We start from the raw sequence: 26,356 nt of genomic DNA on the forward strand, positions 1-26,356 counted from the left end.
GAAACATAGTTCTAATGATTAAACAGATTCTGACGCAATACAGATTGCAAATAGAGATATTTGGAGACAAGATGGTCTCTGTATCTCTTTAAAGCACACTTGGTAAGTCAGTTGCACCAACAATAGTTCTACTAATGAGTTTGTTTGTTTATTTGTTTTAATACTTGTCCCACAGAAATCTTCCCTTGGTTACACCTAAGCCTGTCAAAATCTGTCTCTCTACAACTTATATCCAGATCATCCAGTCCTGTGTAGTCTGTGTGATGAGGTGCAATGAAACTAGTTCCTCAGATATTTGCTGATCTATTCCTAGCTCAGGGTCACCTTTTGGTTACATTACATTAAAAAGGACAACAATATGAATAGAAAAAACAAAAAACAGCAAATCAACAATTAGCCTGAGGGAGAAAAGGGGTCCTGACATGTAGACACCAGTAAGGGAGAATCTATCCAAGGACTACCCAGCATTCTTGCCCAGTGACTCCTGCGACCTGCCTCCCTGGCAAGCCCCATCAAGACCCGAAGATGGCTTTGGCTCCAGCCCTCTAATGCCCTAATATGTGCATCAAGCATAGGGCTTTAGGAGCTTTCACAAGGCCATTTACCAGTCATCTCCTACTGTTAGGAAACCGGAAGTGTTACCACTTTGAAGATAGTAAAGAAGAGGGGAATTTTTTTGTTCTCCTCTTCAGGCTAGAGTTAGGAAATTATTCCCATTATGCCCCGTTGCTTATGCCCTTTTATAAGACATAAATCCCTGGCTTCTCTTCCACTCATGCTTTATGAGGTTAAACAAGAATGAAAATTGGTGATGACCGTGAAATGTCAGAGGTGTCAGGGAATCAGCGGGCCACACTGATATCCTTTGTTTTAGAGCGGAAGTTCCTGCTGTTGTTAATGAGCCAAGTAAATGTCCTGATGGCAGTAGAAACAGTCCTCTGCCCAGGAAACTAGAGAATGTATCTGTCTTTCTGTAGCTGTGTGAACAGGGATCAGCCTGTTAAAATTCTTTCTTTCTTTAGTACAGAGTTAAGAACACTTTTTTTCTATCACCGTCAAATTGTTATGCACTTATAGACACACAGGTGTTTTGCAGATAAAGAGGCTTACAAATGCACACACCATTTTTTTTTCCCACTGTACTGTAGCTTCACATTTTATCATAACTAAAATCTCTTCTGTGTTTGTAAAGGGCTGTGTGGAGAAGGGAAACTAAAATCAGAAAAGAAGTGATTTCCCCAGAGCTGTAGGGAAAATTCATGGCTGAAAAGTAATTGTTGTTAATAGATCAGAATTTACCTATGAATTGTTTTAATGATGAATTTCATAAAAAATTAATTGCATTTAAATTATTTAATTCTCTAAACGGCTTTAGGATCTGCTATGCCATCTAATTTCCTTCTGACCTTGATTGAAATTATTGTCTCTGTTGACTCTGGTCCACATGTGGCAATAATTTGTAATCATGAAATGTTAAAAGAAACCAGTAATAATTCTACTGTATTTGTTTCAGTAGTGAAATAGAATTCTAGGCCCTGAAATGCAAGAAAAATTAATAGATGTTACGAAGGACATAAAAGTGTCCATGAAGAGAGTCAGATCTGTATTTTGTCTCCTATTTCCTCACTGACTGAGTCAGCAGGAATATTTCTGTGAGTACATGTGGCTCTCCACCATGTACTTACCCCAAAGATCTAGTCACTTTAGTTCCCAAATAAATGGGAGAAGAGGTAGTTTTTCTGGATCCCTTTTTCCAGTAACAGATTTAGTGAAGTCAAGTGTATATTGTGACATTTGACCTCTTTATGCCTTTATTCTTATTTTCTCTCCAGACTATCTAATATCAAATCTAAAAGTACTATCTTAGAAAAGGAAGAGACTACTTGAACTGGTAAGATTACAAAGCGGATTCAAACAATGTAATTGAGATCCTGGAACCTGGAAAGATAAGATTCAAAGATATGTACACAAAGACCCCAGTTCTCCATCTCCACTTGAGTCTCGTCCCTAAGAGGAAATGAAATAAAAAGAAGCGATTGGGACAGACTTAATAAAAAAGGCTGGAGCACAAAAGCTTTAAAACACTGGCAGGAGGTCTCAACTGGCCCTGGGTTAATGTTTGTCAAATGTGGTTTGGCATACCCAAAGATGGAGTATTGGTCCAAATGGCTATAACAACATGTAAGAACCTCTGAGTCTGTCTCTTCAATATTTTCCTTGTCTCTTTTAAGAGACTTTTATATTATACTAATTTTTTTAAGAACTGATGCAGTGAAAATTAAAAGGTTTTAAAAATGTTACCCAGTAAACTGCCAGCTATGAGACAGTAAATACTGAAACTGTATTGGCACCGTCTTTTACTGGCGAATAAGGAAGCATAGAGCTAGCAGAAGCAATGCCAGTAGTAAAGCAGCGGGAAAGCGCTGGGTTCTGCTTGACTGGCGGTCAAGGGCAGGACCTGGCCCCTGTAGTGGGCATACCATCAGAGAATCCAGATCTCCCGCTTCATGTTTGGAGGGAGCCACTATTGTGAATTGTCTGTGAGATTTGCCTCAAGCCTTTGATCTCTGAGCTTTTGGAAGGCAGAGTTATGTGTCATTATCAGATTCTGCTTATATACATGTACCTCTCTCTTCTAATATGTAAAGATTTTTCTGTTATATATTTTTCCAGCTTCAACATAAACTAGATTCTGCAGCCCTGCTTTTTTACCCGTCTTATTCAAAAACTTACTTTTAAAAAAAAAGCTGTATTGAGATATACTTCATCCTTACAATTCAACAGTTTACAGTGCACAAATCAAAATTTTCTGTATGTTCACAAGGGTGTACAACCATCACCACCACAATCAATTTTGGAACATTTCACTACCCCTAGAAAAACCTGTAGCCATTACCAGTCACGCAGTCACTGACCTACTCTCTCTCTGAGGATTTTCTTATTGTGGATATTTCCTATAAATGAAGTCATACAACATGTGCCTTTTTTTTGAACTGGCTTTTTTTTTTTTTTTGGCTTTTTATTTCTTATTTTATTATTTGAGTATAATGTGTTAGTTTCTGCTGTACAACAAAGTGAATCAGCTATGTGCATGTGAATCTGACTTATTTATGTCTTTTTAATTGTGTTGTCAGAGTTCTTTATATCTTTCCCTGGTGGCTCAGATGGTAAAGACTCTGGCTGCAGTGCAGGAGACCTGGATTTGATCCCTGGGTCAAGAAGATCCCCTAGAAGAGGGCATGGCAACCCACTCCCACTCCAGTATTCTTGCCTGGGAAATCCCATGGACAGAAAGGAGTCTGGCAGGCTATGGTCTGTGAGGTCGCAGAATCGGATATGACTGAAACACACACACACACACACACACACACACACACACACACACACACACCCATCCTACATTGAGAGTGAAGGAGGTATTAGCACTTCTGAGCTGATAAGGCCCCACCATACAGTGATTGTGTTAATGACCTGATTCATCTGTGACTATCATAGGAAGACTTTCTCTTGCTAAAGAATGTAAAAGTTTTCAATCGTTCCATGCATCTTAATATTTTATTTACTACCTTTATTATGTAGAGAAATCCCTTACTATTTGAATCATTGTTCATTTGAGGGGAAAAAAAAGTTGATTCCTAAAAGAGTATCATATCCTTTGTCTGACTGTGACTTTACAACCAGTTAACAGAGTAAGAGTACACTGAAGGCATTGCAGTTCAGTTCAGTTCATTCGCTCAGTTGTGTCCGACTCTTTGTGACCCTGTGAACCGCAGCGCCACCAGGCCTCCCTGTCCATCACCAACTCCCATATTTCATTCAAACCCATGTCCATTCAGTCGATGATGCCATCCAACAGTCTCATCCTCTGTTGTAGAAGTGATCTATCGGGAGATAAATTCAGTTCACTTCAGTCACTCAATCGTATCTGACATTTTGCGACCCCATGAACTGCAGCATGCCAGGCCTCCCCGTCCATCACCAACTCCTGGAGTTTACCCAGACTCATGTCCATTGAGTCAGTGATGCCATCTAACCATCTCATCCTCTGTCATCCCCTTCTCCTCCTGCCCTCAATCTTTCCCAGCATCAGGGTCTTTTCAAATGAGTCAGCTCTTCGTATCAGGTGGCCAAAATATTGGAGTTTCAGTTTCAACATCAGTCCTTCCAATGAACACTCAGGACTGATCTCCTTTAGGATGGACTGGTTGGATCTCCTTGCAGTCCAAGGGACTCTCAAGAGTCTTCTCTAACATCACAGTTCAAAAGCATCCATTCTTCGGCGCTCAGCTTTCTTTATAGTCCGACTCTCACATCCATACATGACTACTGGAAAAACTATAGCCTTGACTAGACAGACTTTGTTGACAAAGTAATGTCTCTGCTTTTCAATATGCTATCTAGGTTGGTCATAACTTTTCTTCCAAGGAGTAAGCGTCTTTTAATCTCATGGCTGCACTCACCATCTGCAGTGATTTTGGAGCCCAGAAAAATAAAGTCAGCCATTGTTTCCACTGTTTCCCCATCTATTTCCCATGAAGTGATGGGACGGGATGCCATGATGTTAGTTTTCTGAATGTTGAGCTTCTTTAAGCCAACTTTTTCACTCTCCTCTTTCACTGTCATCAAGAGGCTTTTTAGTTCCTCTTCACTTTCTGCCTTAAGGGTGGTGTCATCTGCATATCTGAGGTTATTGATATTTCTCCTGGCAATCTTGATTCCAGCTTGTGCTTCCTCCAGCCCAGCGTTTCTCATGATGTACTCTGCCTATAAGTTATTGCAATGCAAACCTCACACTCCATCATAGAACAAAAGCTTTTGTTCTTTGTGAACACACATATACAATCAGATTCTCCAAACTCAGTCTGTAGTTAAACCATTCCTTTCCTCAAAACAGCATTATCAGTCTTTTCAACAAATGGTACTGGAGCAACTGGATGTGTATATGCAAAATTTCCTTCACCCTGAAATCTCTTCCCTGGTGACTCAGCTGGTAAAGAATTCGCCTGCAATGTGGGAGACCTGGGTTCCATCCCTGGATTGGGAAGATCCCTTGGAGAAAAGAACAGCTACCCACTCCAATATTCTGGCCTGGAGAATTCCGTGGGGTGTATAGTCCATGGTGTCGCAAAGAGTCAGACACAACTGAGCAACTTTCACTTTCACTAAATCTCTTGTGCCCTGCAGAGTCCCTTGTGTGTAGTAGTACACATTAAGTGTTTTCATTGAATTGGGTAGTTGGAAGGGCTAAAGTATGGAGATTAAATTTTGATATAATTCAGGGATCTGTGAATTCTTTAAAAGAATTCTGTAAATGCTGTGTTTTCATTTTAATGATAATTCTGAATCACCTGGATACACATTATAATCAAGTTGCACTACGTAATTTCAGTACCCATGTTTGTGTTTGACAAACATTGATCTAAAACATTACTCAGAATGTATGTAAACTTCTGATTACAGAGGAGTGCTGGCTGTACGTGATCATTCATTCTTTGGAAAATATCATTGCCTTTACCTAGCAGCACCTTCACTAGCAGGATATGGTATTTCTTAGTTACTTCCTGTTGGTAGATAGAAGAGAGTAGCTGGAATGATTTTATTTGTACTCACTTCTATGTCTCAAAAAAAAAAAAAAAAAAAAGGGAGGGGGAGGGAGAGAGAAAGAGACAGAGAGGCAAGAAGGAAGGAATAGAGGCCCTCTAGACCTTCCCAGGTGGCGCAGTGGTAAAGAATCTACCTTCCAGTGTAGGAGACTTGGGAGATACAGGCTTGATCCCTGGTTTAAGAAGATCCCTTGGGCTCTTTTCCTCCCTGGCTGCTTGAAGATCAGCCGCCATCATGAACGACACAGTAACTATCCGGACTAGGAAGTTCATGACCAACCGACTGCTTCAGCGGAAACGAATGGTCATCGATGTTCTTCACCCTGGAAAGGCAACAGTACCTAAAACAGAAATTCGGGAAAAACTGGCCAAAGTGTACAAGACCACACCAGATGTCATCTTTGTATTTGGATTCAGAACTCATTTTGGTGGTGGCAAGACAACTGGCTTCGGCATGATTTACGATTCCTTGGATTATGCGAAGAAGAATGAGCTCAAACATAGGCTTGCAAGACATGGCCTGTATGAGAAGAAAAAGACCTCAAGAAAACAGCGAAAGAAACGCAAGAACAGAATGAAGAAAGTCAGGGGGACTGCAAAGGCCAACGTTGATGCTGGCAAAAACGAGTAAAGATTCTGCAGTGACGGTATCTGTGGTGATTGTGCAGATTTTTCATGAAAGAGAAAATAAACTGAGACCTTTTACAGAAAAAAAAAAAAAAAGATCCCTTGGAGTTGTGTTCAGTATTCTGAATGGCTTCAGTATTCTTGGCTGGAAAATCCCATGGACAGAGGAGCCTGACAGGCTATACAGTCCATGGGGTCACAAAGAGTCAGACACGACTGAGCACAGACATCAATGATAGAGTTTTGAAAGGATGTTGTAAAGATTTGACCAAGGATGGGATCTTCTTTCTCACTTAATTCTTCTCGATATCACTTATGTTTCAGTGAACTGGAAGAGTAGGTGAGCCCTTGAAATCAGCAGATCCTCCAGCTACAGAAGTTCACTCTGTCAGTTCAGATCTGATGGTGCGCTTTCACTGTGTAAGTGTCTCTTGTTGCAGATGATCATCTCAGATCCTTTATGAGAGAAGGGAGGATCTGATAGGCATACATGAATCCATCAATCTAGACTTTAAAGTACCATAGCAAAACTTGATTAAAAAAAAAAAAAAACTTCTGAATCCTAATTTGTTGAAGGAATCTTTTCATATAGATAATAATTGATACACACAAGTCAAAGACAGGTGAAAATTCTTTCAACTCTCTCTTTTCACTATGCACTTGATTTTTCACCTTCCAAAGAAACTCATTTTTTAATCGTTTGTTCAAACAAATCTAGATCCTTCATTTACTCCCATGAACACACAGCTGTGTGCTTTAAAATAAGGTTGATTATTGCTGACTTCCTGAGAATACAGAGATGCAAATAGCCAGGTGTTATCATTGTCATTGCACAAAGTAAAATCCATTAGAGCTGAACTAGGATAAACTTAACTAAAATCAACTTGAGAAAGTTTCTAAAAGTTGGTCTTGAGTTTGCTGCTGCTACTGCTACTGCTAACTCACTTTAGTCGTGTCCAACTCTGTGCAACCCCATGGACGGAAGCTCCCCTGTCCCTGGCATTCTCCAGGCAAGAACACTGGAGTGGGTTGCCATTTCCTTCTCCAGTGCAGGAAAGTGAAAAGTGAAAGGGAAGACGCTCAGTCATGTCTGACTCTTCGCGACCCCGTGGACTGCAGCCTACCAGGCTCCTCTGTCCATGGGATTTTCCAGGCAAGAGTACTGGAGTGGGTTGCCATTGCCTTCTAGAGTTACACTATTACAGTCATTGATCATATTTCGAACTATACATTTGATCAACTGCTTCAAGTCTAGTCATCATTTCCGTTGAAGGCTCAGTCATATACTTGGTGATACAAGAAATAATAATTTGTGAAACAAGCAAAATACAAATGGTATAGTTAATAACATTAGTGGAATTAAAAGTAAATATTTTAGCCATGAGCCTCCCGCACCAGTTTTTTTTAAAAGATTGTCAAGACTAGGGAATGGGTCACTTAGAGCAGAAATCTGATTTTTCATGTGGTTAAAATGTGTTACATTAAAGGATTTATCAGATACAAAAATACAGCATTCAGTTTTAATTATAGCACACATATCTCCGTGAGATGCTGTAAGGTGTCAAGGGTCTTGCAGTTGTGTAGCACTGCCTTTCTCATCATAGAGATCTCAGAATTCAATAGGCTAATAGCCCGGTTACTATCATTTAAAGCTTATGGAAGTTGTCAAGGCTTAGATATGGTCAATTATATCCTCCAACCCCATTGAAGGCACACACACACACACAAGCTGCTAAATGGTCGTACCAGTAGATACAGATCTTTGACCCATTGGGATCATACCAATGGTAGATTGGTTGGGGTTACCTGTAGTTTGTTAACATGTATGACCTTAAATTCATGGGAATCCCAGGCTACACCTTTGTATCATCCCTGTAGATGTCAAGGCCACAAATCCACTGAGTTCCATACCAATCACTCTCTCTAAGGGTAATAACAGGCATAGTTCATAAAGCACCCAGCCTTGTCTCATAATTACCAGGTTGATCATTTTTAGTATGATTTAACCATTCCCAACATAGAGGAGCCTTTAAACTTAAATGACCATAGCCTGGTATTAACCATGTAAATCCTCCCCATAATTGTAGGAGTTTTCCTTTTAATAAATGAGAAGTTAATTTTTTATTGATACTTAGCTCATCACTCCGATTGAGTTTAAATGACCCTAAGAGAAAACTTAAATCTATGGCCAGCCTCAGAGCGGGTATTTTTAATTGGCCAGGTGAGAGGATCCCATCTAGAATTATTATGAATAGATAGAACAGGAACTGAACACTCATCTAAAATTTCCTAGGGGATATCCAATCAGAGCCCTAAAGAACAGAAATCCACCAAGGTAACCCAGAAGTAATAGGCACAGGTAATTGGCCACAACCCAACAATTGGATTGAGTTTTAAAGTTTACTGTGTTCATTTCCCTGAAGCTGTTGCTAAATGCCTAAGGAAAAGATGGTGGTCTCTCCAACTTCAGTTCCATGGGTATATCTTAGTCTAAATATTATAGTCTATGGCGAATACTTTCTGAAAATGGGGATTAGGCAGTTCAGAAATCAATACCTTTTTTTGTAAAAGCCATACAGTATGCATACTTTGAAGGAGATAGCAGGATGGTAACAAATACTTGCCCTTGTCAGGTGGCAAGTGTATGCCACCTTTTCTAACAAAAGGTGAATCTTAGAACCTTGTGGTTCAGGTAAGTTCAAACTGAAGAAATACAAACATCTCATCTGGATAAAGAAGAGCAGGAAAAGAAGCCAAAAATATATATAAACCAACACCCTCCCAGATGGGATAATTGAGATTTAGTTGCTTAATCAGAAACTAGGGAATAGCAGTGAATGTCCCAGAGCCTGAGGTTTTAGTTTATAATGAAATGGGTGGTTGGTTAGTAGTTGTGAAATACACTCAGCATGTAACCCCTTTACATGAGCTTCTACTGTAAATAGTTACTTACTTTTCTTTATTTAATAAGTTGGCAGATGTATAAAGATGACTCTGGTAAAGCTGTATATATTGGCTTGGCCAAAAGGTTTAACCAAATTTATGGAATTGTGGACACAGTGGAGGAACGAAAGCGTGGGAGGAATTGGGAGAGTAGCATTGACATATATACACTATCATGTTGAAAGAGCTTCTGTACAACACATTGGGGTGCAGCCTGGCTCTCTGTGATGACCTAGAGGGATGGGACGAGGGGGAGAGGAGGGATGCTCAAGAAGGAGGGCATAAATATATATTATGACTAATTCACATTGTTGTATGGCAGAAACCAACACAATGCAGTAAAGCAACTTTCAAAAAAAGATGTTATGGAAAAAAGCCCAAATGAACCTTTTGGTCAACCTAGAATATATATACATTGATATTTTGAGTCATGCTGTATACTAGGCTATTGTCCCAATTAAAATTGTAATTAGAAGAAAGAAAATTATCGGGCTTATTTTTTTCTTTTATATGTTATAAAATTGACTTCTGAATCCTTTTAAAAACACCCACTGTCTTAAGTTTCTTTGTTTGGCAAATCTAACTTTTTTGACTTTGTGTTCATAGACATAGAACTGATATAGACGACCTCTTCACTATTAAATTTTCATATGTCAAATCAGTTAGAATATTTTTGGCTACAGGTAGCAAATTCTCAACTGGCTTAAACAATAAGGAATAAATCATTACACATGACAAAAAGCCCTGAATTGGTTAATTCTTTGCCTCCATTACATCATTCAGGACCCCAAATCTCTTCATCTTTCTACTCTGCCAACCTCATCTCCTAGTCCCTGATAGTTTCCATTGGCTGCAGCAACTCTGAGGTGTTATGTTCTTAAAATCATTTGTTGTTGTTTAATCGCTGTCATGTCTGACTCTGCAACCCCATGGACTATAGCCCGCCAGGCTACACATCAGTTCAGTTCAGTTCAGTTCAGTTCAGTCGCTCAGTCGTGTCCGACTCTCTGCGACCCTATGAACTGCAGCACGCCAGGCCTCCCTGTCCATCACCATCTCCCGGAGTTCACTCAGACTCACGTCCATCGAGTCCGTGATGCCATCCAGCCATCTCATCCTATGTCATCCCCTTCTCCTCCTGCCCCCAATCCCCCCCAGCATCAGAGTCTTTTCCAATGAGTCAATTCTTCGCATGAGGTGGCCAAAGTACTGGAGTTTCAGCTTTAGCATCATTCCTTCCAAAGAAATCCCAGGGCTGATCTCCTTCAGAATGGACTCATTGGATCTCCTTGCAGTCCAAGGGACTCTCAAGAGTCTTCTCCAACACCACAGTTCAAAAGCATCAATTCTTCAGCGCTCAGCCTTCTTCACAGTCCAGCTCTCACATCCATACATGACCACAGGAAAAACTATAGCCTTGACTAGACGGACCTTAGTCGGCAAAGTAATGTCTCTGCTTTTGAATATGCTATCTAGGTTGGTCATAACTTTTCTTCCAAGGAGTAAGCGTCTTTTAATTTCATGGCTGCAGTCTGTTTCCACTGTTTCCCCATCTATTTCCCATGAAGTGATGGGACCGGATGCCATGATCTTCGTTTTCTGAATGTTGAGCTTTAAGCCAACTTTTTCGCTCTCTTTCACTTTCATCAAGAGGTTTTTTAGCTCCTCTGCCCTTTCTGCCATAAGGGTGGTGTCATATGCATATCTGAGGTTATTGATACTTCTCCCGGCAATCTTGATTCCAGCTTGTGTTTCTTCCAGTCCAGTGTTTCTCATGATGTACTCTGCATATAAGTTAAATAAGCAGGGTGACAATATACAGCCTTGACGTACTCCTTTTCCTATTTGGAACCAGTCTGTTGTTCCATTTCTAGTTCTAACTGTTGCTTCCTGACCTGCATACAGATTTCTCAAGAGGCAGGTTAGGTGGTCTGGTATTCCCATCTCTTTCAGAATTTTCCACAGTTTATAGTGATCTGTACAGTCAAAGGCTTTGACATAGTCAATAAAGCAGAAATACATGTTTTTCTGGAACTCTCTTGCTTTTTCCATGATCCAGTGGATGTTGGCAATTTGATCTCTGGTTCCTCTGCCTTTTCTAAAACCAGCTTGAACATCAGGGAGTTCACAGTTCACATACTGTTGAAGCCTGGCTTGGAGAATTTTGAGCATTATTCTACTAGCATGTGAGATGAGTGCAATTGTGCGGTAGTTTGAGCATTCTTTTACATTGCCTTTCTTTGGAATTGGAATGAAAACGGACCTTTTCCAGTCCTGTGGCCACTGCTGAGTTTTCCAAATTTGCTGGCATATTGAGTGCAGCACTTTCACAGCATCATCTTTCAGGATTTGAAACAGTTCAACTGCAATTCCATCACCTCCACTAGCTTTGTTTGTAGTGATGCTTTCAAGGCCCAGTTGACTTCATGTTCCAGGATGTCTGGCTCTAGATGAGTGATCACATCATCATGATTATCTGGGTCGTGAAGATCTTTTCTGTACAGTTCTTCTGTGTATTCTTGCCACCTCTTCTTAATATCTTCTGCTTCTGTTAGGTCCAGACCATTTCTGTCCTTTATCGAGCCCATCTTTGCATGAAATGTTCCTTTGGTATCTCTAATTTTCTTGAAGAGATCTCTAGTCTTTCCCATTTGTTGTTTTCCTCTATTTCTTTGCATTGATCGCTGAAGAAGGCTTTCTTATCTCTTCTTGCTATTCTTTGGAACTCTGCATTCAGATGCTTCTATCTTTCCTTTTCTCCTTTGCTTTTCGCCTCTCTTCTTTTCACAGCTATTTGTAAGGCCTCCGCAGACAGCCATTTTGCTTTTTTGCATTTCTTTTCCATGGGGATGGTCTTGATCCCTGTCTCCTGTACAATGTCACGAACCTCATTCCATAGTTCATCAGGCACTCTATCTATCAGATCTAGGCCCTTAAATCTATTTCTCACTTCCACTGTATAATCATAAGGGATTTGATTTAGGTCATACCTGAATGGTCTAGCTGTTTTCCCTACTTTCTTCAATTTGAGTCTGAATTTGGTAATAAGGAGTTCATGTTCTGAGCCACAGTCAGCTCCTGGTCTTGTTTTTGTTGACTGTATAGAGCTTCTCCATCTTTGGCTGCAGAGAATATAATCAGTCTGATTTCAGTGTTGACCATCTGGTGATGTCCATGTGTAGAGTCTTCTCTTGCTCTTGTGTTGTTGGCAGAGGGTGTTTGCTATGACCAGCGCATTTTCTTGGCAAAACTCTATTACTCTTTGCCCTGCTTCATTCTGTACTCCAAGGCCAAATTTGCCCGTTACTCCAGGTATTTCTTGACTTCCTACTTTTGCATTCCAGTCCCCTATAATGAAAAGGACATCTTTTTGGGGTGTTAGTTCTAAAAGGTCTTGTAGGTCTTCATAAAACCGTTCAACTTCAGTTTCTTCAGCGTTACTGGTTGGGGCATAGACTTGGATAACTGTGATACTGAATGGTTTGCCTTGGAGACGAACAGATCATTCTGTCGTTTTTGAGGTTGCATCCAAGGACTGCATTTTGGACTCTTTCGCTGACCATGATGGCTACTCCATTTCTTCTGAGGGATTCCTGCCCGCAGTAGTAGATATAATGGTTATCTGAGTTAAATTCACCCATTCCAGTCCATTTTAGTTCGCTGATTCCTAGAATGTCGACGTTCACCCTTGCCATCTCTTGTTTGACCACTTCCAATTTGCCTTGATTCATGGACCTGACATTCCAGGTTCCTATGCAATATTGCTCTTTACAGCATCGGATCTTGCTTCTATCACCAGTCACATCCACAACTGGGGATTGTTTTTGCTTTGGCTCCATCCCTTCATTCTTTCTGGAGTTATTTCTCCACTGATCTCCAGTAGCATATTGGGCACCTAATGACCTGGGGAGTTCCTCTTTCGGTATCCTATCATTTTGGCTTTTCATACTGTTCATGGGGTTCTCAAGGCAAGAATACTGAAGTGGCTTGCCATTCCCTTCTCCAGTGGACCACATTCTGTCAGACCTCTCCACCATGACCCACCCGTCTTGGGTTGCCCTGCAGGCGTGACTTGGTTTCATTGAGTTAGACAAGGCTGTGGTCCTAGTGTGATTAGATTGACTAGTTTTCTGTGAGTATGGTTTCAGTGTGTCTGCTCTCACAAAGTATTTTCTTAGGGTCTTCCATCAGATTTTCCTTCACATCTCTCTGTTCACACTGGATCTCATTCCGGGAGCAATTAAGACAAGAGGATATGTCCACCATGATTCATTTAGAGCAATAAAGACCTTAGCCTGAATCAGGTAAGTGGTGGCTGGACAGGGAGAAGATGCATATTTGAACGAAATTAGAGTGGTTTTACAAGGAAGAATAGGAAAATGCCAGTGAGACGTACATGAGAAAATTTGACACATAGAGATCCCTTAAGCTAAAATTAAGAACCCTTTTTGTAGGATGTTTGAATTCTGTGCTGGTGTCACATGTAGCCCCAGAAGCTGTATTCTCTGTTCACATGCATTCATTTTGTTCTGCATAGAAACCTGGTCAGGACTAACTGGCGACTGGGATCCAGTACAATCTTAAGAAACCAACCGCACAGCACAATAGGAGCAAGGGAGAGCAAAGTCCGTCAGAGGTTAACACAGCCTTCAGGAAATGGGGGCAGAGCTGTAAATCCCCAAAGAAGACCAGGTGTGAGCAAGGTGCGACACGTCCTGGCTGTGTATATGAGGTCTAAGGGAGGTCAGGTTGTGGAAGACATGACGGTGCAGCACTTGGAGAAATGCAGAGTGGGTGCATGGAGTGTTCCAGCTTGCCCAGCCCAGTACCTGGAAAACGAGGCAGCAGGTGGGCCCGGAGCCAGCTGACTGGATTCAGTGTGGGCTCTCAAGATTCCGGGTCTCCACTAGCTCCTCTGGGTTCTTAGGTACGCTTGGGAGTGGGGTTGGTGGAGCATGCAGTTAAATGGATGCTCATTTGGAAAGTTGTAATGAAGCTCAGGCAAGGCAGGAATTTATATAAACAGAATGTTAAATTTTGATTTTGTTAATGTAATGGTACACCCTTAACTTTTATGGTGAGAAAGTGTAGGAAGCAACCATATGATTTCTACATTGAATATGAAACTTCTGTTGTCCGTTCTGTTCTTCAGTTTCCCCCAGGTCTTCTCGTGACTTTTTCCTTCAGCTCTTCTCCTCTGATACCTTTTCCCTGAGCCCTCACCCCTGACTCTTAACTGCTCCCCCTTCCTTATTTTTCTTCATAGCTTTTATTGCTGCTGGAAAGTTTACTTACTATTTATTGTCTTTCTCCTCCAGTAGAAGTAGGCTTCATAAAGATGGGAACTTTGCTTTCTTGTTCATGCTATATATTATCTCCAGTGCTGAGATCATACTTGGAACATTTTAGGCACTCAATTAAGATTTGCTGAATGAATGAGTGAGATACCTCTTGGTATTCTTCCTAAAGAAGGAAATAGATGTACCTGCTTTTATTGACTAATGGGAACTATGGTTTCTGTTTCCTTTTTTGCCTTAGCTATTAGAATTGCTAAACTAAATTTGGGGTTCATTTGCAATAACCATTCTTAGCATGGAATATTGGTACTTCCTCACTATAGAGCTTTTAAAAAATATTCATTTCAGTTTCAGTATTATTTATTGAAAGTTACCTCACATCCCATAGGGAAGTAAATGAGGCTTGAAGAACAATAAATGAACTGCTTGACTGACTGAAGGGTAACAGGGAGAAGTGAAAAATGAACACCAAGCTTTTGAGTCTGGATGAATAAGAATACTGGAGTTGTTGTTAATGGAAATTGGAACCAGATCAATACATTACTCATAAAAGTATCTTTCTCTGTCACCATTTTGGGGACATCTCACTCCAGTGTTGTTGCTTGGTCAGTATTTTTCCTTTTCCTCAGTATGCTTTGAGTACCATGAGAGGAGGGACTCTACCTGACAAATAGTACCTTTTCTTTACCACTTATTTTTTAATCCATTTTAAAATTGAAATATAACTAATTTATAGCACTGTGTTAGTTTTCCACTTATTATTTTTTTAATTGAGGTATATAGTTGCTTTACAGTTTACCTCTAATTTTTAACTTTAAATCCCTACATTAATAAATAATAACTGGTTTGTCATCTGCTCTTACCTTTTTAACCTGCAATTTCCCCTCCTTATGGATTCCAGACTTCTGTCATTTCTCAGTCGGTGACTTCCTTCCAACAGAGACCTTCATTCCTTTAACCACAGCAGCCTCCCACTCCAGGGCTCATGAATAGATGCTTTTTCTTCTCTTCCTGCTCTCCTGAAACTCATTCCCCTGATGGCTAAGCCAAAGGTGACTCATCACCTCATAGACTTCCAACTGGAAGGGGCCAGGGAGACCGTCTCGTCTAATTGACTCATCTCCAGTTGGTCTGAGGAGGTGAAGGGATTTGCCCTAAGTCACACTGCTAGTTGGCTTCAGGGAAGAAATTAGAACACAGAGGGACTCTCCTAGCAGTCCAGTGGTTAAGACTCCACGTTTCTACTGTAAGGAGGTACCTATTCGATCCCTGGTTGGGTGAACCAAGATCCTGCATGCTGAGTGGTGCTGCAAAAAAATAAAAATTAAGCAAAATTAGAACGTAGAGCTCTTAACTCTAGATGCACATCTCACTGTAGAACAAGAAAGCTCCTTTCTGACTCCAGAAAAGGACAGTGTTATACCAAAAGTAGAGAAATATATTTTTCTTTTAGTTGGAAATATCTTAAATACACTGTATCATAGGAGCTAAGTGTAAGACTACCTACATTTGATCTTGGTTGTTTTGGACAAGTTATCTAACCTTTCTATTTCAATATATCCTTTTTCTCTTCTTTCTATGCATTTGTATATTAATATACATATTTAAATATGTAGATGTGGCTTGTTAATATTGAGAGAAGTCATGTGTGTGCATTTTTATGTACATACATGGAATGATACTGGTTCTGTTAGTTTCTTTCACTTAATATTGTCTTAAGAAAATATTTCTTCAGTAGTTTTTCTCTTTTTTTGGCCAAGAGGCCTGTGGAATGAAACTCAAGCGCCCTGCAGTGGAAGCACAGAGTCTTAACCACTGAATCACCAGGACAGTCCCAGGGATACCTTTCCAATTCTGTCTTGTTCCTTTTAATGACCATGTAGTATTCCACAATATGTATAGTTACTTAACCACTTTCATGCCAATTCATTTTAATTTATATCTTCTCATTTTTCACTATTACAGCTCTACAGAGAAGCCTTTATGCAAATTCTTGTGCATAACATGTGACTGCATTCACTAGGCCTGCTATTCAGAAATGCAAATACTAGGTCTAAGTAGGCAGAGAGTCCCCTCTTTCCTGTTCTGAAAACAAGGTATGACTAAGTCATCACTGGTTCAATTTCTGCATTTTATGTTGATGTTAACTGGGCAGGGGGGTGAGTCTCATGCTGAATGTATTATATTAGGAACTGGGAGCATTTTAGAGAAATTACCCCTCATCTTTTTCTTACATTGTAAGGAAAGTACATTGTGTTCCTGACTTTGAGGGAAAGCAAAAAATAAACTTTCTCTTCTTCCCCCTTCCAAGTGACTAAAATTAGTGAAATTATACTAAGCAACCTCTGCTTGACTCTATGACGGCATTAACCACACAGGACTATAATTGTTGGTACTTGTCTGTTTATACCCACCCCCTAAACTTTGGGCTTTTTAAAGGGTAAAGATTATGTTTTATCAATTTTTGTGTCCCTCAAATATGAGCATAATACTAGCACATAATTATATTTAGTTGAAGAAATGAGTGAATTCAAGTCAACATTGGCATTTGTTGAGTATCTAGGATATGCAAAGATTACTAAGAACTGATAACAACAGAGATGAAGCAGTCAAAGTTCTCCCTCAAGGAATTTACAGTCTAATGTGAGAAATAGATATAGGCTGAAAACATCTAGGAATCAAGGTGTTAGTAACAAATGTGATTTAAACCAAAGTATTGTGGGGCTTCCAAGGAGGACTAATTAAGGCTAAGAGAATATTAAGGAAGGTTTTCACAAAGGAAGTAGAATTTGAGGCATTTGAGCTGGGCCTAGAGCTTCCCTGATGGCTCAGATGGTAAAGAGTCCACCTTACTCTTTGGGCTTCCCTGGTGGCTCAGATAGACGGTGAAAAATCTGCCCACGATGCGGGAAACCTGGGTTCAATCCTTGGATTGGGAAGATCCCCTGGAGAAGGGAATGGCTACCCAGTCTAGTGTTGCTGCCTGGAGAATTCCATGGACAGAGGAGCTTGGTGGGCTACAGTTCATGAGGTCGCAAAGAGTCGGACATGACTGAGCAACTAAGCATAGGACAGCACAGAGCTGGGCCTGATAGAGTAGGTTGTTGATTTTTCTGTGTAATTACCATTTTGGTGACTTTAAACATATGTTTCAGAAACCATTGTCACTGTTTAGATGTCATATAACCTTACGGCTACAAGTAGGCTGGAAGTGAAATGTTACACTTGGGTTCTGGAACTAGGGCCTCAGAGCCAAGATCAAGCCAAAACAGCTTTAGTTCTCAGCATGTCCATGGAGGAGGAAGTTGTTTCTGTTTTGTTTTTAAAGTCAATTCAGAGTGCTTTAGCATTCTATTTCTCCTCTCTTTAAAAATGAAACACAGTTTTTTCTTCCTTTGTTTTGGCTGCATGGCCTGTGGGATCTTAGTTCCCTGAGTAGGGATTGAACTCTCACCTCCTGCATTAGAACTGCAGAGTGTCAACCACTGGACCGCCAGGGAAGTCCCCCCAAGCTTTTCTTGACCCTACTTCCTTGACCAGCTATCACCCCATTTCTTTGATCTGTTTTGCAGAAAAACTTAAATGATCTACTTTTTCTTTTTCTATGTTAAACCCACTTCTGTTGTGTGCTCACCCCTACCAGCCCATCAGAACTGTTCTTGTCAAGGTCAACAGTGACCTCATTGTTGCTCAATCTCATCGTCAGTTTTTAGTCTTCTTTTACCTTACTTAGCAGCATTTAATGCAGACCATTCTTTCCTCTCTGATAGACTTTATTCTCTTAATTTCTAGGATACCATGCTAATTTTCTTCCCACGTGGCTGGTTATTTCTTTTCAGTCTCCTTTGTTGGTTCTTCCCTTCCCAGACTCATCCCAGACTTAAGGTTGAAAGAAGCATACAGATTTGGTCCTTGGTCTACTTGCCTTCCTTACCTAAACTCACTTCCTTGATTATATATCTAGTTTCAAGATTTTAAGTATCATCTACATTCCCTTGGCTCAAAAATGCGTATCTTCAATCCAGACTTCTCTTTTCTGAACACTGTATATCTTCTACTTGCTCAACATATGAAAACTGAATTCTAACTTTTCCTTCTGCCCCAAACTTGATTTCCTTGGAGCCTTTCCCATCGTAGTTGGTAGTAACTTCATCCTACCATGCAAAAGCAAAAATCCCAGGAGTCACCATTGGAGTCACCTGAAAGTCATGTTGGTACAATCTTTAGAAAATATGCAGAATCTTTCTCACCCCCTCTACTCAAGTTACCATTCACTGTCAAGCAGCTTCCTGATTTGTACCCAGTTTCCACAAGACATACACACTCACATACACTAGGGTGAGTGATCTTTTTGTACTTTTTTGCTTAAAATCCTCCAAAGGCCTCTCATTTTACTCTGAAAAAGTCCAAGTGCTTACAGAGGTGTATAAAGCCTTGCAAGATCTGCACCACCACCCGCCCTTGCCATCTCCCCTCTAGCCTCCTCTTGGTCTTTCTCTTTTTTAAAAAAAAATTATTTAATTTATTTATTTGGCTGCTTGCAGCATGCAAAATCTAGTTTCCTGACCAGGCCCCTTGCATTAGGAGCACACAGTCTTAGCCAGGATTTCCAGGGAAGTCCCATCTTGGGCCTTCTTGATGATCCTCCACAGGGTTTTTACACTGGTTGTTCCCTCTTTCTGATGTGCTCCTTCCCACCATATGCAAATGGGGACAGCCTCACCTTCTAGCCTTTGACTAAATGTCTCAACCATCTCAACGAAGAAGTCTGGGACTTCCCTGGTGGTCCAGTGGTTAAGACTTTGTGCTTCCACCACAGGAGGCAGAGGTTCAATCCTTGCTTGGGGAACTAAGATCCTGTGTACCAAAAAATAGTAATAATAAAATAAAAACAAATCTGCCACCATCCTCATTCCTTCTGATATATTTACTCTGCTTTTCTCCTGCTGCCCCTCATGGCATTTATTATCTTCTAACCTACTGTATAGTTTATTGCAATGGAAACTCCAAGAGGGCAAGGCTCTTTGTTTCTTTTGTTCACAGGTGTATCCCAGGTATTAGCAACTGTGCTTAGCACATAGTAGGTCTCTCAATAAATAAATCATTGAGCTTTCCTTGACAAGGATCCAAAATGCCTTGATTGTCTTTCACTCACTTTGCTTGAGTAGGTAGGGTGATAGTGTAGGAAAAGTGCTAGGCTGATGACTGAGGTCTAGCCTAGGACCAAACTTGCTATATGTGTAACTGTGAGAGTTGTACTGAATTTGTGAAAGTTTACTAAGCTGTATACTTATGATATATACATTTTTCTTTCATATATATATATATATTGCTTTTTCACAAAATAATTCATCATACATGTTTTCCCTAACATTATTCTTCCAGATATGATTTTTTAATGGTTATATAAGTAATTTGAAAAGGATAAAACACCATGCACTGTTCAATGGTGATATATGATTCCTTCTTTAAGAAGTTGAAAGTTTGTTTTAAAAGACTGTGATATCTTCCCTTTTACTACAGGGGACATGGTCTCAAAGTACCGAGAACCTTTAATCCACACCTTCCTCAGAGGAGCAAGAGATCCGGATAGTGCTCACAGAGCCAGCAGCCTGTCCAACCTTGGAGAGCTGTGCCAGAGGCTGCACTTCATGCTGGGCTCCGTGGTTCATGAGGTATTGCAGATTGATTCCTTTCTCTATGGCTTGTTTTTACTTGGACCTATAATGTAGCTTGGCCCTGGGAGTTAGGAGACCTGTGTTTTTTTTCTAGATCCAGAAAGTCGTTTAACCTCCCTCAGGCTTGATAGTCTCCTATGTATGTTGAAAGTTGTATTAGTAAGAATTGTTTAATTGCAAGTGACAGGAAGTCATCTTAACCTTCTTTAAGCCATAAAAGGGAATATACTGTAAAGATTCCAAGGAAACAGAAGAAACTTTGAGGAAGGACAAACAAAACTTTTCCCTAGATCTCTGGGCCATCTATGAGTGTCATCTCTGTTCACAGAAACATCTCAGGCAAATACATATTCTAATTGGCCCCCCTGGTCGGAGATATCCTGTGTTCGGGGAGACAGGGTCTTACTAGAAGAGACTAATTAAGTTCCATGTTTTGTTCACCACTTTATACCCACTGCCTAGTACATAGTAGGTAAAGGATAAATGAACAGCAAAATATAATAGCCATACAGATATCATCAGCACTGACTGCTCACTTCCCCGGTGTTTAGAGTTTAAAAGACTGGTGTTAGAGTTTCAGATTTAGTGAAAGGTACATCACATTGTTGTCTTCTATGAATATCTTTCTTTAGCCTCTTAAATTTTATCTTTGCCTTTGTGTTTACTTAGTCATCAGTATATTAACATGTATCTTGAACACCTACTATGTATTAGACATTCTGCTATTTGAGGATGATGGGCAAAAAGAAGACTAGTTAATATGTGACCAAGAGTCTTTTTACTACTAATAGGCTTCATCATCTTAAATCTTTTATGGAAGAAGATGGCTTATAAATTATAAATATGTAAATAGAATACAGTTTATATTACCTTTTTATTTATGAAAGACTAGATTTTTTATACGGAGCACATAACTTTACAAGAACAAAAACTTAGAAAATTTGTAGTACTGGCTTCTTTCACATTACTCAGTGTCCTAGGACTGACCATGTTGAACATCAAATCTTAAGAAGTACCTACTGAGAAGGAATTTTCTTCAGTGTCTGGTTATGTCTTATCAACAGGTGGCAAAACACACTCATGGATGTTTACATACAGTTGAATTTATGGTATTTCCTGATTCCTCAGCTTATATGCTTTGTTGAATTGATTGTAAAGGCTCCTCTTATTGTTAAATTCCAGCTTAGGATTTTTAGGAAGTTATACATCAGTTGTTTCCTTTAACTAACTTAAGAGGCATAGCCTTATGCCCAACTTGCTGTATTTGTTTGCTTGTTTTTTTAATCTAATTATTTATGTTTATTTTTTGGCCCTGCTGGGTCTTTGTTGCTACGTGTGGACTCTTCTCCAGTTGTGCCGAGCAGGGGCTACTCTCCAGTGGCAGTGTGCGGGCTTCTTGTTGCAGCGGCTTCATTTGTGGAGCATGGCCTCTAGGTGCACAGGTTTCAGTAGTTGTGGCTCACAGGCTTAGTTGCCACACAGGATATGGGATCTTCCCAGACCAGGGATCGAACCCCTGCATTGCCAGGTGGATTCTTAATTACTGAATCACCAGGGAAGCCCCTTTGTTTTTAATAACTTAAAAACAATGGTTTTTACCAACTTAAAATCTTTCAGTGTGCTAATACACGTGAACCATTGGGCATTTGATTTTTACTTTTTTTAGATGGCACTTTGCACTCTCTTACTGTTTAGTCTATTAACTTGTAAGGACTTTGCAGGTCTGTTTTGTTATATCAGCTAAAGATTTCAGTCTGTTATAAATATTCTGGGTCCAGTATTGAAATGGCTCCCTTTTTTTTCCCCTCCGTTTATTTGATCTGATCATGTGACTCAACCCAAACTGAACCATAAACCATGAACTGAAAAGAAACTCCTGGACCATGATCTGAACCAAACCCAAATACTATTATTCCTAATAACAGAGATAGAGTTCACATACTGCACACAGTTCACCTACTTAAAGAGTACAATTCAATGGTTTTTAGTATATTCAGAGTTGAGGGAGCATCCCCCAGTTTTGTTGAACATAGCCATGAGCTGAATAGGTACTTCCCTGTAGCTCACACAGTAAAGAATCTGCCTGCAAAGCAGGAGAACCAGGTTTGATCACTGGGTGGGGAAGATCCTCTGGAACAGGGCATGGCAACCCACTCCATGGGGAATAGAGTATTCCCATTCTTGCCTGGAGAATCCCATGGACAGAGGAGCCCGCAGGAGCCTGGTGGGCTACAGTCCATGGAGTTGCAAAGAGTCAGACACGACTGAATGACTAACAATGCAATATATGACCTGAATAAAAATTTCATCCAGATCTCCAAGTGAATCAGTTTAGATTTGACCATATCCCATGCATTTTCTAAAACCAATTAACTCAAACTATGCTTGACATCATGATCTTCTCTGAACCCAGAAACTGAGACCCTTCATCTTTCCTTTCTTCTCTAAAGGAAACTGTTATTTGCTGATGGCATACGATTTCCTGTTGAAAGTGATAGAGAAATTTCTTGGTTTGGTTAATTAGAAAGATTGTGCCAAAGCATGTTTTGCAACATTTAAGAAGTGTCAAAAAAAAAAAAAGAGGTGTCATCTTTCTGGAGACCCACCTGACCTGTTGGAAGAGAACCAAATTTCCAAGCATACTTGGGGATGGGAATAAATGAGGCCCCACCCTACCACCCACTTACCTGTGTGTTCACTTGGTCAGATGACAGATTCTGAGCTTGGTTTCCTGACCTAGAAAATTGGATTAAAATATCTATAATGCAGGATTGTTACAAGGATCTAGGGATAATGTATATGCCTAGATACAGTATACAATGATTCATTCAACAGTTGCTGTTGAGAGCCAAACAGCATATATGCTAACAGCATTATGGATATGTATCATTCTTCGAAATAGACATTGACTCCCATCATCTTGGATGGGATGTTCTAGTGAGAAGAGACAGACAATAAATGATATACTTGTTAAGATATATAGTATGTTAGGGACTTCCCTGATGGTCCAGTGGTTAAGAATCCACCTTTCAATGCAGGGGATGCAGTTTCAATCCCTGATCGGAGAACTAAGACCCCATGTGCTGCGGGGCAGCTGAGCCAGCGTGCCACAACGGAGAGCCCATGCACTGCAGCTAAGACCCAACACAGCCTAAGTAAATAAATAAGAGAGATTAAATTCGTTGCCAAGGTCATGCCAGGCTGGGATTTGAATGCAGGCAGTTGGTTCCTGAACCTGTGCTCTTAACGACTCCTCTGTATTGTCTCTCAGTGAATGTTTTCATTTTGTTTATAAGATTGCTTTTGTGCCCTTGAAAAAGAAGGAGAGTTGCCATATGAGAAAAGCTCCTGACAGGAAGGGTCATGCAGTTTTGTTTTAACAGCACTTGCTTTTGGCAATGAAACTTCTGAAGACAATGTATTCCCTCTGATTTGAAAAACCAGGTGTTTCCATCCCACATAATTCCAGTCTCTTCTTTGTAGATGCTCCTTCTTATGTAGTACCCCACGCTTGCTGTGTCATCAGTGCCAAACCAGCTGCCTTGGTGGACTGCAAGTTTGAACATGATTGGATACCTGACAGTCTTAGTATTTCAGCCACTGAGTCCTCCTGTAGTCAGGCTACTCTTATCCGTTCACATCAAATAAGTGGGAGATTTGGCCTGGGGTTTTTTTGTAGTTGTTCATTCATTTGTTTTTCATTTGAAAAATACTTCCTGAGCACTTACTCTGTGCCAGTTATGCGACTGGAGCCAAGCCACATGCTTGGGATCCAGCTCTGAACAGAACAGAGTTTCTGTCCTCATGAAGCTGACATTCTAAAGAGGACAGTTGGGTGACAAACAAGCAAGTGAACAAGCAAATATGTACTGTGTCAGATGGAGTACGTGCTAAGGAGATGGGTCTAAGCAGGCAAGGGCATGGAGGGAGTTTGGTATTGCAGGTGAATCTGTGAACCAGGATGAATAGGGAAAGCTTCAGTGATGAGTGACTGAAGCACACAGGAAGGAGCAGGAGCAGAACCTGGCAGATACATGGGGAGAGGGCCTTATGGGCTTTGACTGTTACTGTGAGTGAGATGGCTAACCAGAGCAGAGGAATGAAATTAGCTAACTTATTTTTAAAAAATTATTTATTTATTTTTGGCTGTGCAAAGTCTTCATTGCTGCATATGGACTTTCTCTAGTTGCGGTAAGCAGGGGCTGCTCTCCGTTGCAGTGCACAGGCTTCTCACTGCAGTGACTTCAACTGGCTACAACTTCTCTTGTTGTAGCCAGAGGCTCTAGAGTGTGGCTCTGGCACACAGGCTTCAGTTGCCTTGTGGCATGTCAGATCTTCCCAGCCAGTGATTGAGCCAGCCTCTCCTTCGTTGGCAGACAGATTTTTATCCATTGGACCACCAGGGAAGTCCTATCTAATTTATTTTAAAAGCGTATTGTGTCGTCTTCTACAACAGTTTTTTCACTGTCTCATGAAAGCTCTTGAAGTCTTTTGTAGTCTCAGAAATGCTTGACCTCAGCATGTACTAGTGGAGAAGGAGCTTTAACTCTGGGGAAATGTGTCTTTGGCTGTGAACTGAAGGAATTCTTCTTCATTGGTGTTTGTCATGTGTCAGGTATATGAAAGGACACAAAGGACCCAATCTCTTCCCCCAAGGAAATCTCAGTAAACTGTGGCAGACAGGAATAAATAGACAGTGGAATAGAGTGATATCCCATGACAAGCCCAAGGTCCTGAGGGAACGCAGAGCTGTGACCCTCATGTAAGCCTGTTGGGGCAGCAAGGAAGTCACATGATCAAGCATGAGGCAGGCAGAGGAAAGGGGAGGGGTAACCTGTTTTGATATAAAATTGAACAAACCAGCCTCCATAGGCGCTTCTAACATGATCTGATCCAGGAATCAGAGATATGGCTCTCAGGCTTCTGAACAAAGCTGTCCACCCTATTGGGTAGTCCAGACTTGGGTACTGTCTGTGCCGTGACACTGCTTACAGGTAGAGAAGGAACATAAAAGGATATGAAAGTACCAGCCCTTTCACAGCCTCTACTGGGAATTCAGGTTTTTCCTCTCTGTTGATGTCAAGATTTAACCTGTCTGGAAACCATTATTATTTTCCCCCAATTTCTCTTTGTTCTTGTCAAGAACTGTGTTGCTTGAAACCAAATCTTGATAGTCTCTTTCATCTTTATCATTCTCCATGAAAAGTAAATATGATTTAAGCGAACTGCAGTGAGAGGCCCATTCTCAGAACAGCAGATAAGACATGCCCCAGGTGACAAGTGCAGGAGCAAGCCACTTGTAAGGTGGTGCCCAGAATTCCACAAACCCTGGCTTTGAAGGCTGATGCAGAGCTGTCACCTCTGATTCCACTGAATGATTAGATTTGATGACCAGATTTGTCACCGTCAGTGCTGTTTCCTCGATAACAGCTTGTGCGCTGAGATGAGGGCTCGTGTAGATGTCCTGGGAAACCTTGGGGAAGTGAACAGAGCCCCCACGGTTCTGTTTCTCATCAGGTTAAGTGAGCATGCAGAACACATGGGAATTAGAGGCATCTTGCCTGGTTGTTAAAGTTTCTTTTTTTTTCAATTGCAAGAGTATTTTTATTTATTTTTAATTAGAGAATAATTGCTTTACAATGTTGTGTTGACTTCTGCCATACAACAACGTGAATCAGCTATATGTACACATCTGTCTCTTCCCTCTTGAGCCTCCCTCCCACGTTCACCTCCATCCCATCCATCCCTCTTGGTTATCACAGAGCACCAGGTTGAGATCCCTGTACTATACAGTAGCTTCCTGTTAGCTATTTTACATATGACAGTATATATATGTCAGTGCTACTGTCTCAATTTGTCCCACCTTAAAGTTTCTTAGTTGACAGAAAGACAAATGATTTAGTATTGAACAAGTTAGCAGACTGACTTGATTTTAACAGAGGAAGTTTTGGGAAAGGGGAGAAAGGTGCTGTTGGAAAATTGAATCATGCTTTCTTGATACCTGAACCCTGCTACCTCTCTTCTGAAATTTTCCAAAGTTTATTTTTGACCCTCTTGCCACTTGTTTTATCTTTATTTATATAGTTCTGGTTATGCTTGGTGTGTGCCAGCTATTTGGGGAGTGATATTTTTCCATATTTCTGTTGGCTCCTATCAAGTGTCAAATTGGTTAAACTGACCTTTAGCATTTCCAAAGCAATCGTCGTTT

The 26,356-nt window shown here is 40.6% G+C and overlaps 1 protein-coding gene and 1 pseudogene across 2 annotated transcripts in view; both read left to right on the forward strand.

Annotated features, from left to right (window-relative positions):
* TANGO6 (transport and golgi organization 6 homolog) overlaps positions 1-26,356 on the forward strand; it is a 180,541-nt gene that overhangs the window by 118,413 nt on the left and 35,772 nt on the right. For both annotated transcript variants that reach the window (XM_069550149.1, XM_069550150.1), the window contains exon 16: positions 19,994-20,145. In XM_069550149.1, the coding sequence (XP_069406250.1) occupies positions 19,994-20,145 (152 nt within the window). The remainder of the gene's footprint in view (positions 1-19,993; positions 20,146-26,356) is intronic.
* LOC138418645 (small ribosomal subunit protein eS24 pseudogene) lies at positions 2,701-6,295 on the forward strand (annotated as a pseudogene).

The sequence above is a fragment of the Ovis canadensis genome, chromosome 14, assembly GCF_042477335.2.
Source record: "Ovis canadensis isolate MfBH-ARS-UI-01 breed Bighorn chromosome 14, ARS-UI_OviCan_v2, whole genome shotgun sequence".
NCBI lineage: Eukaryota > Metazoa > Chordata > Mammalia > Artiodactyla > Bovidae > Ovis > Ovis canadensis.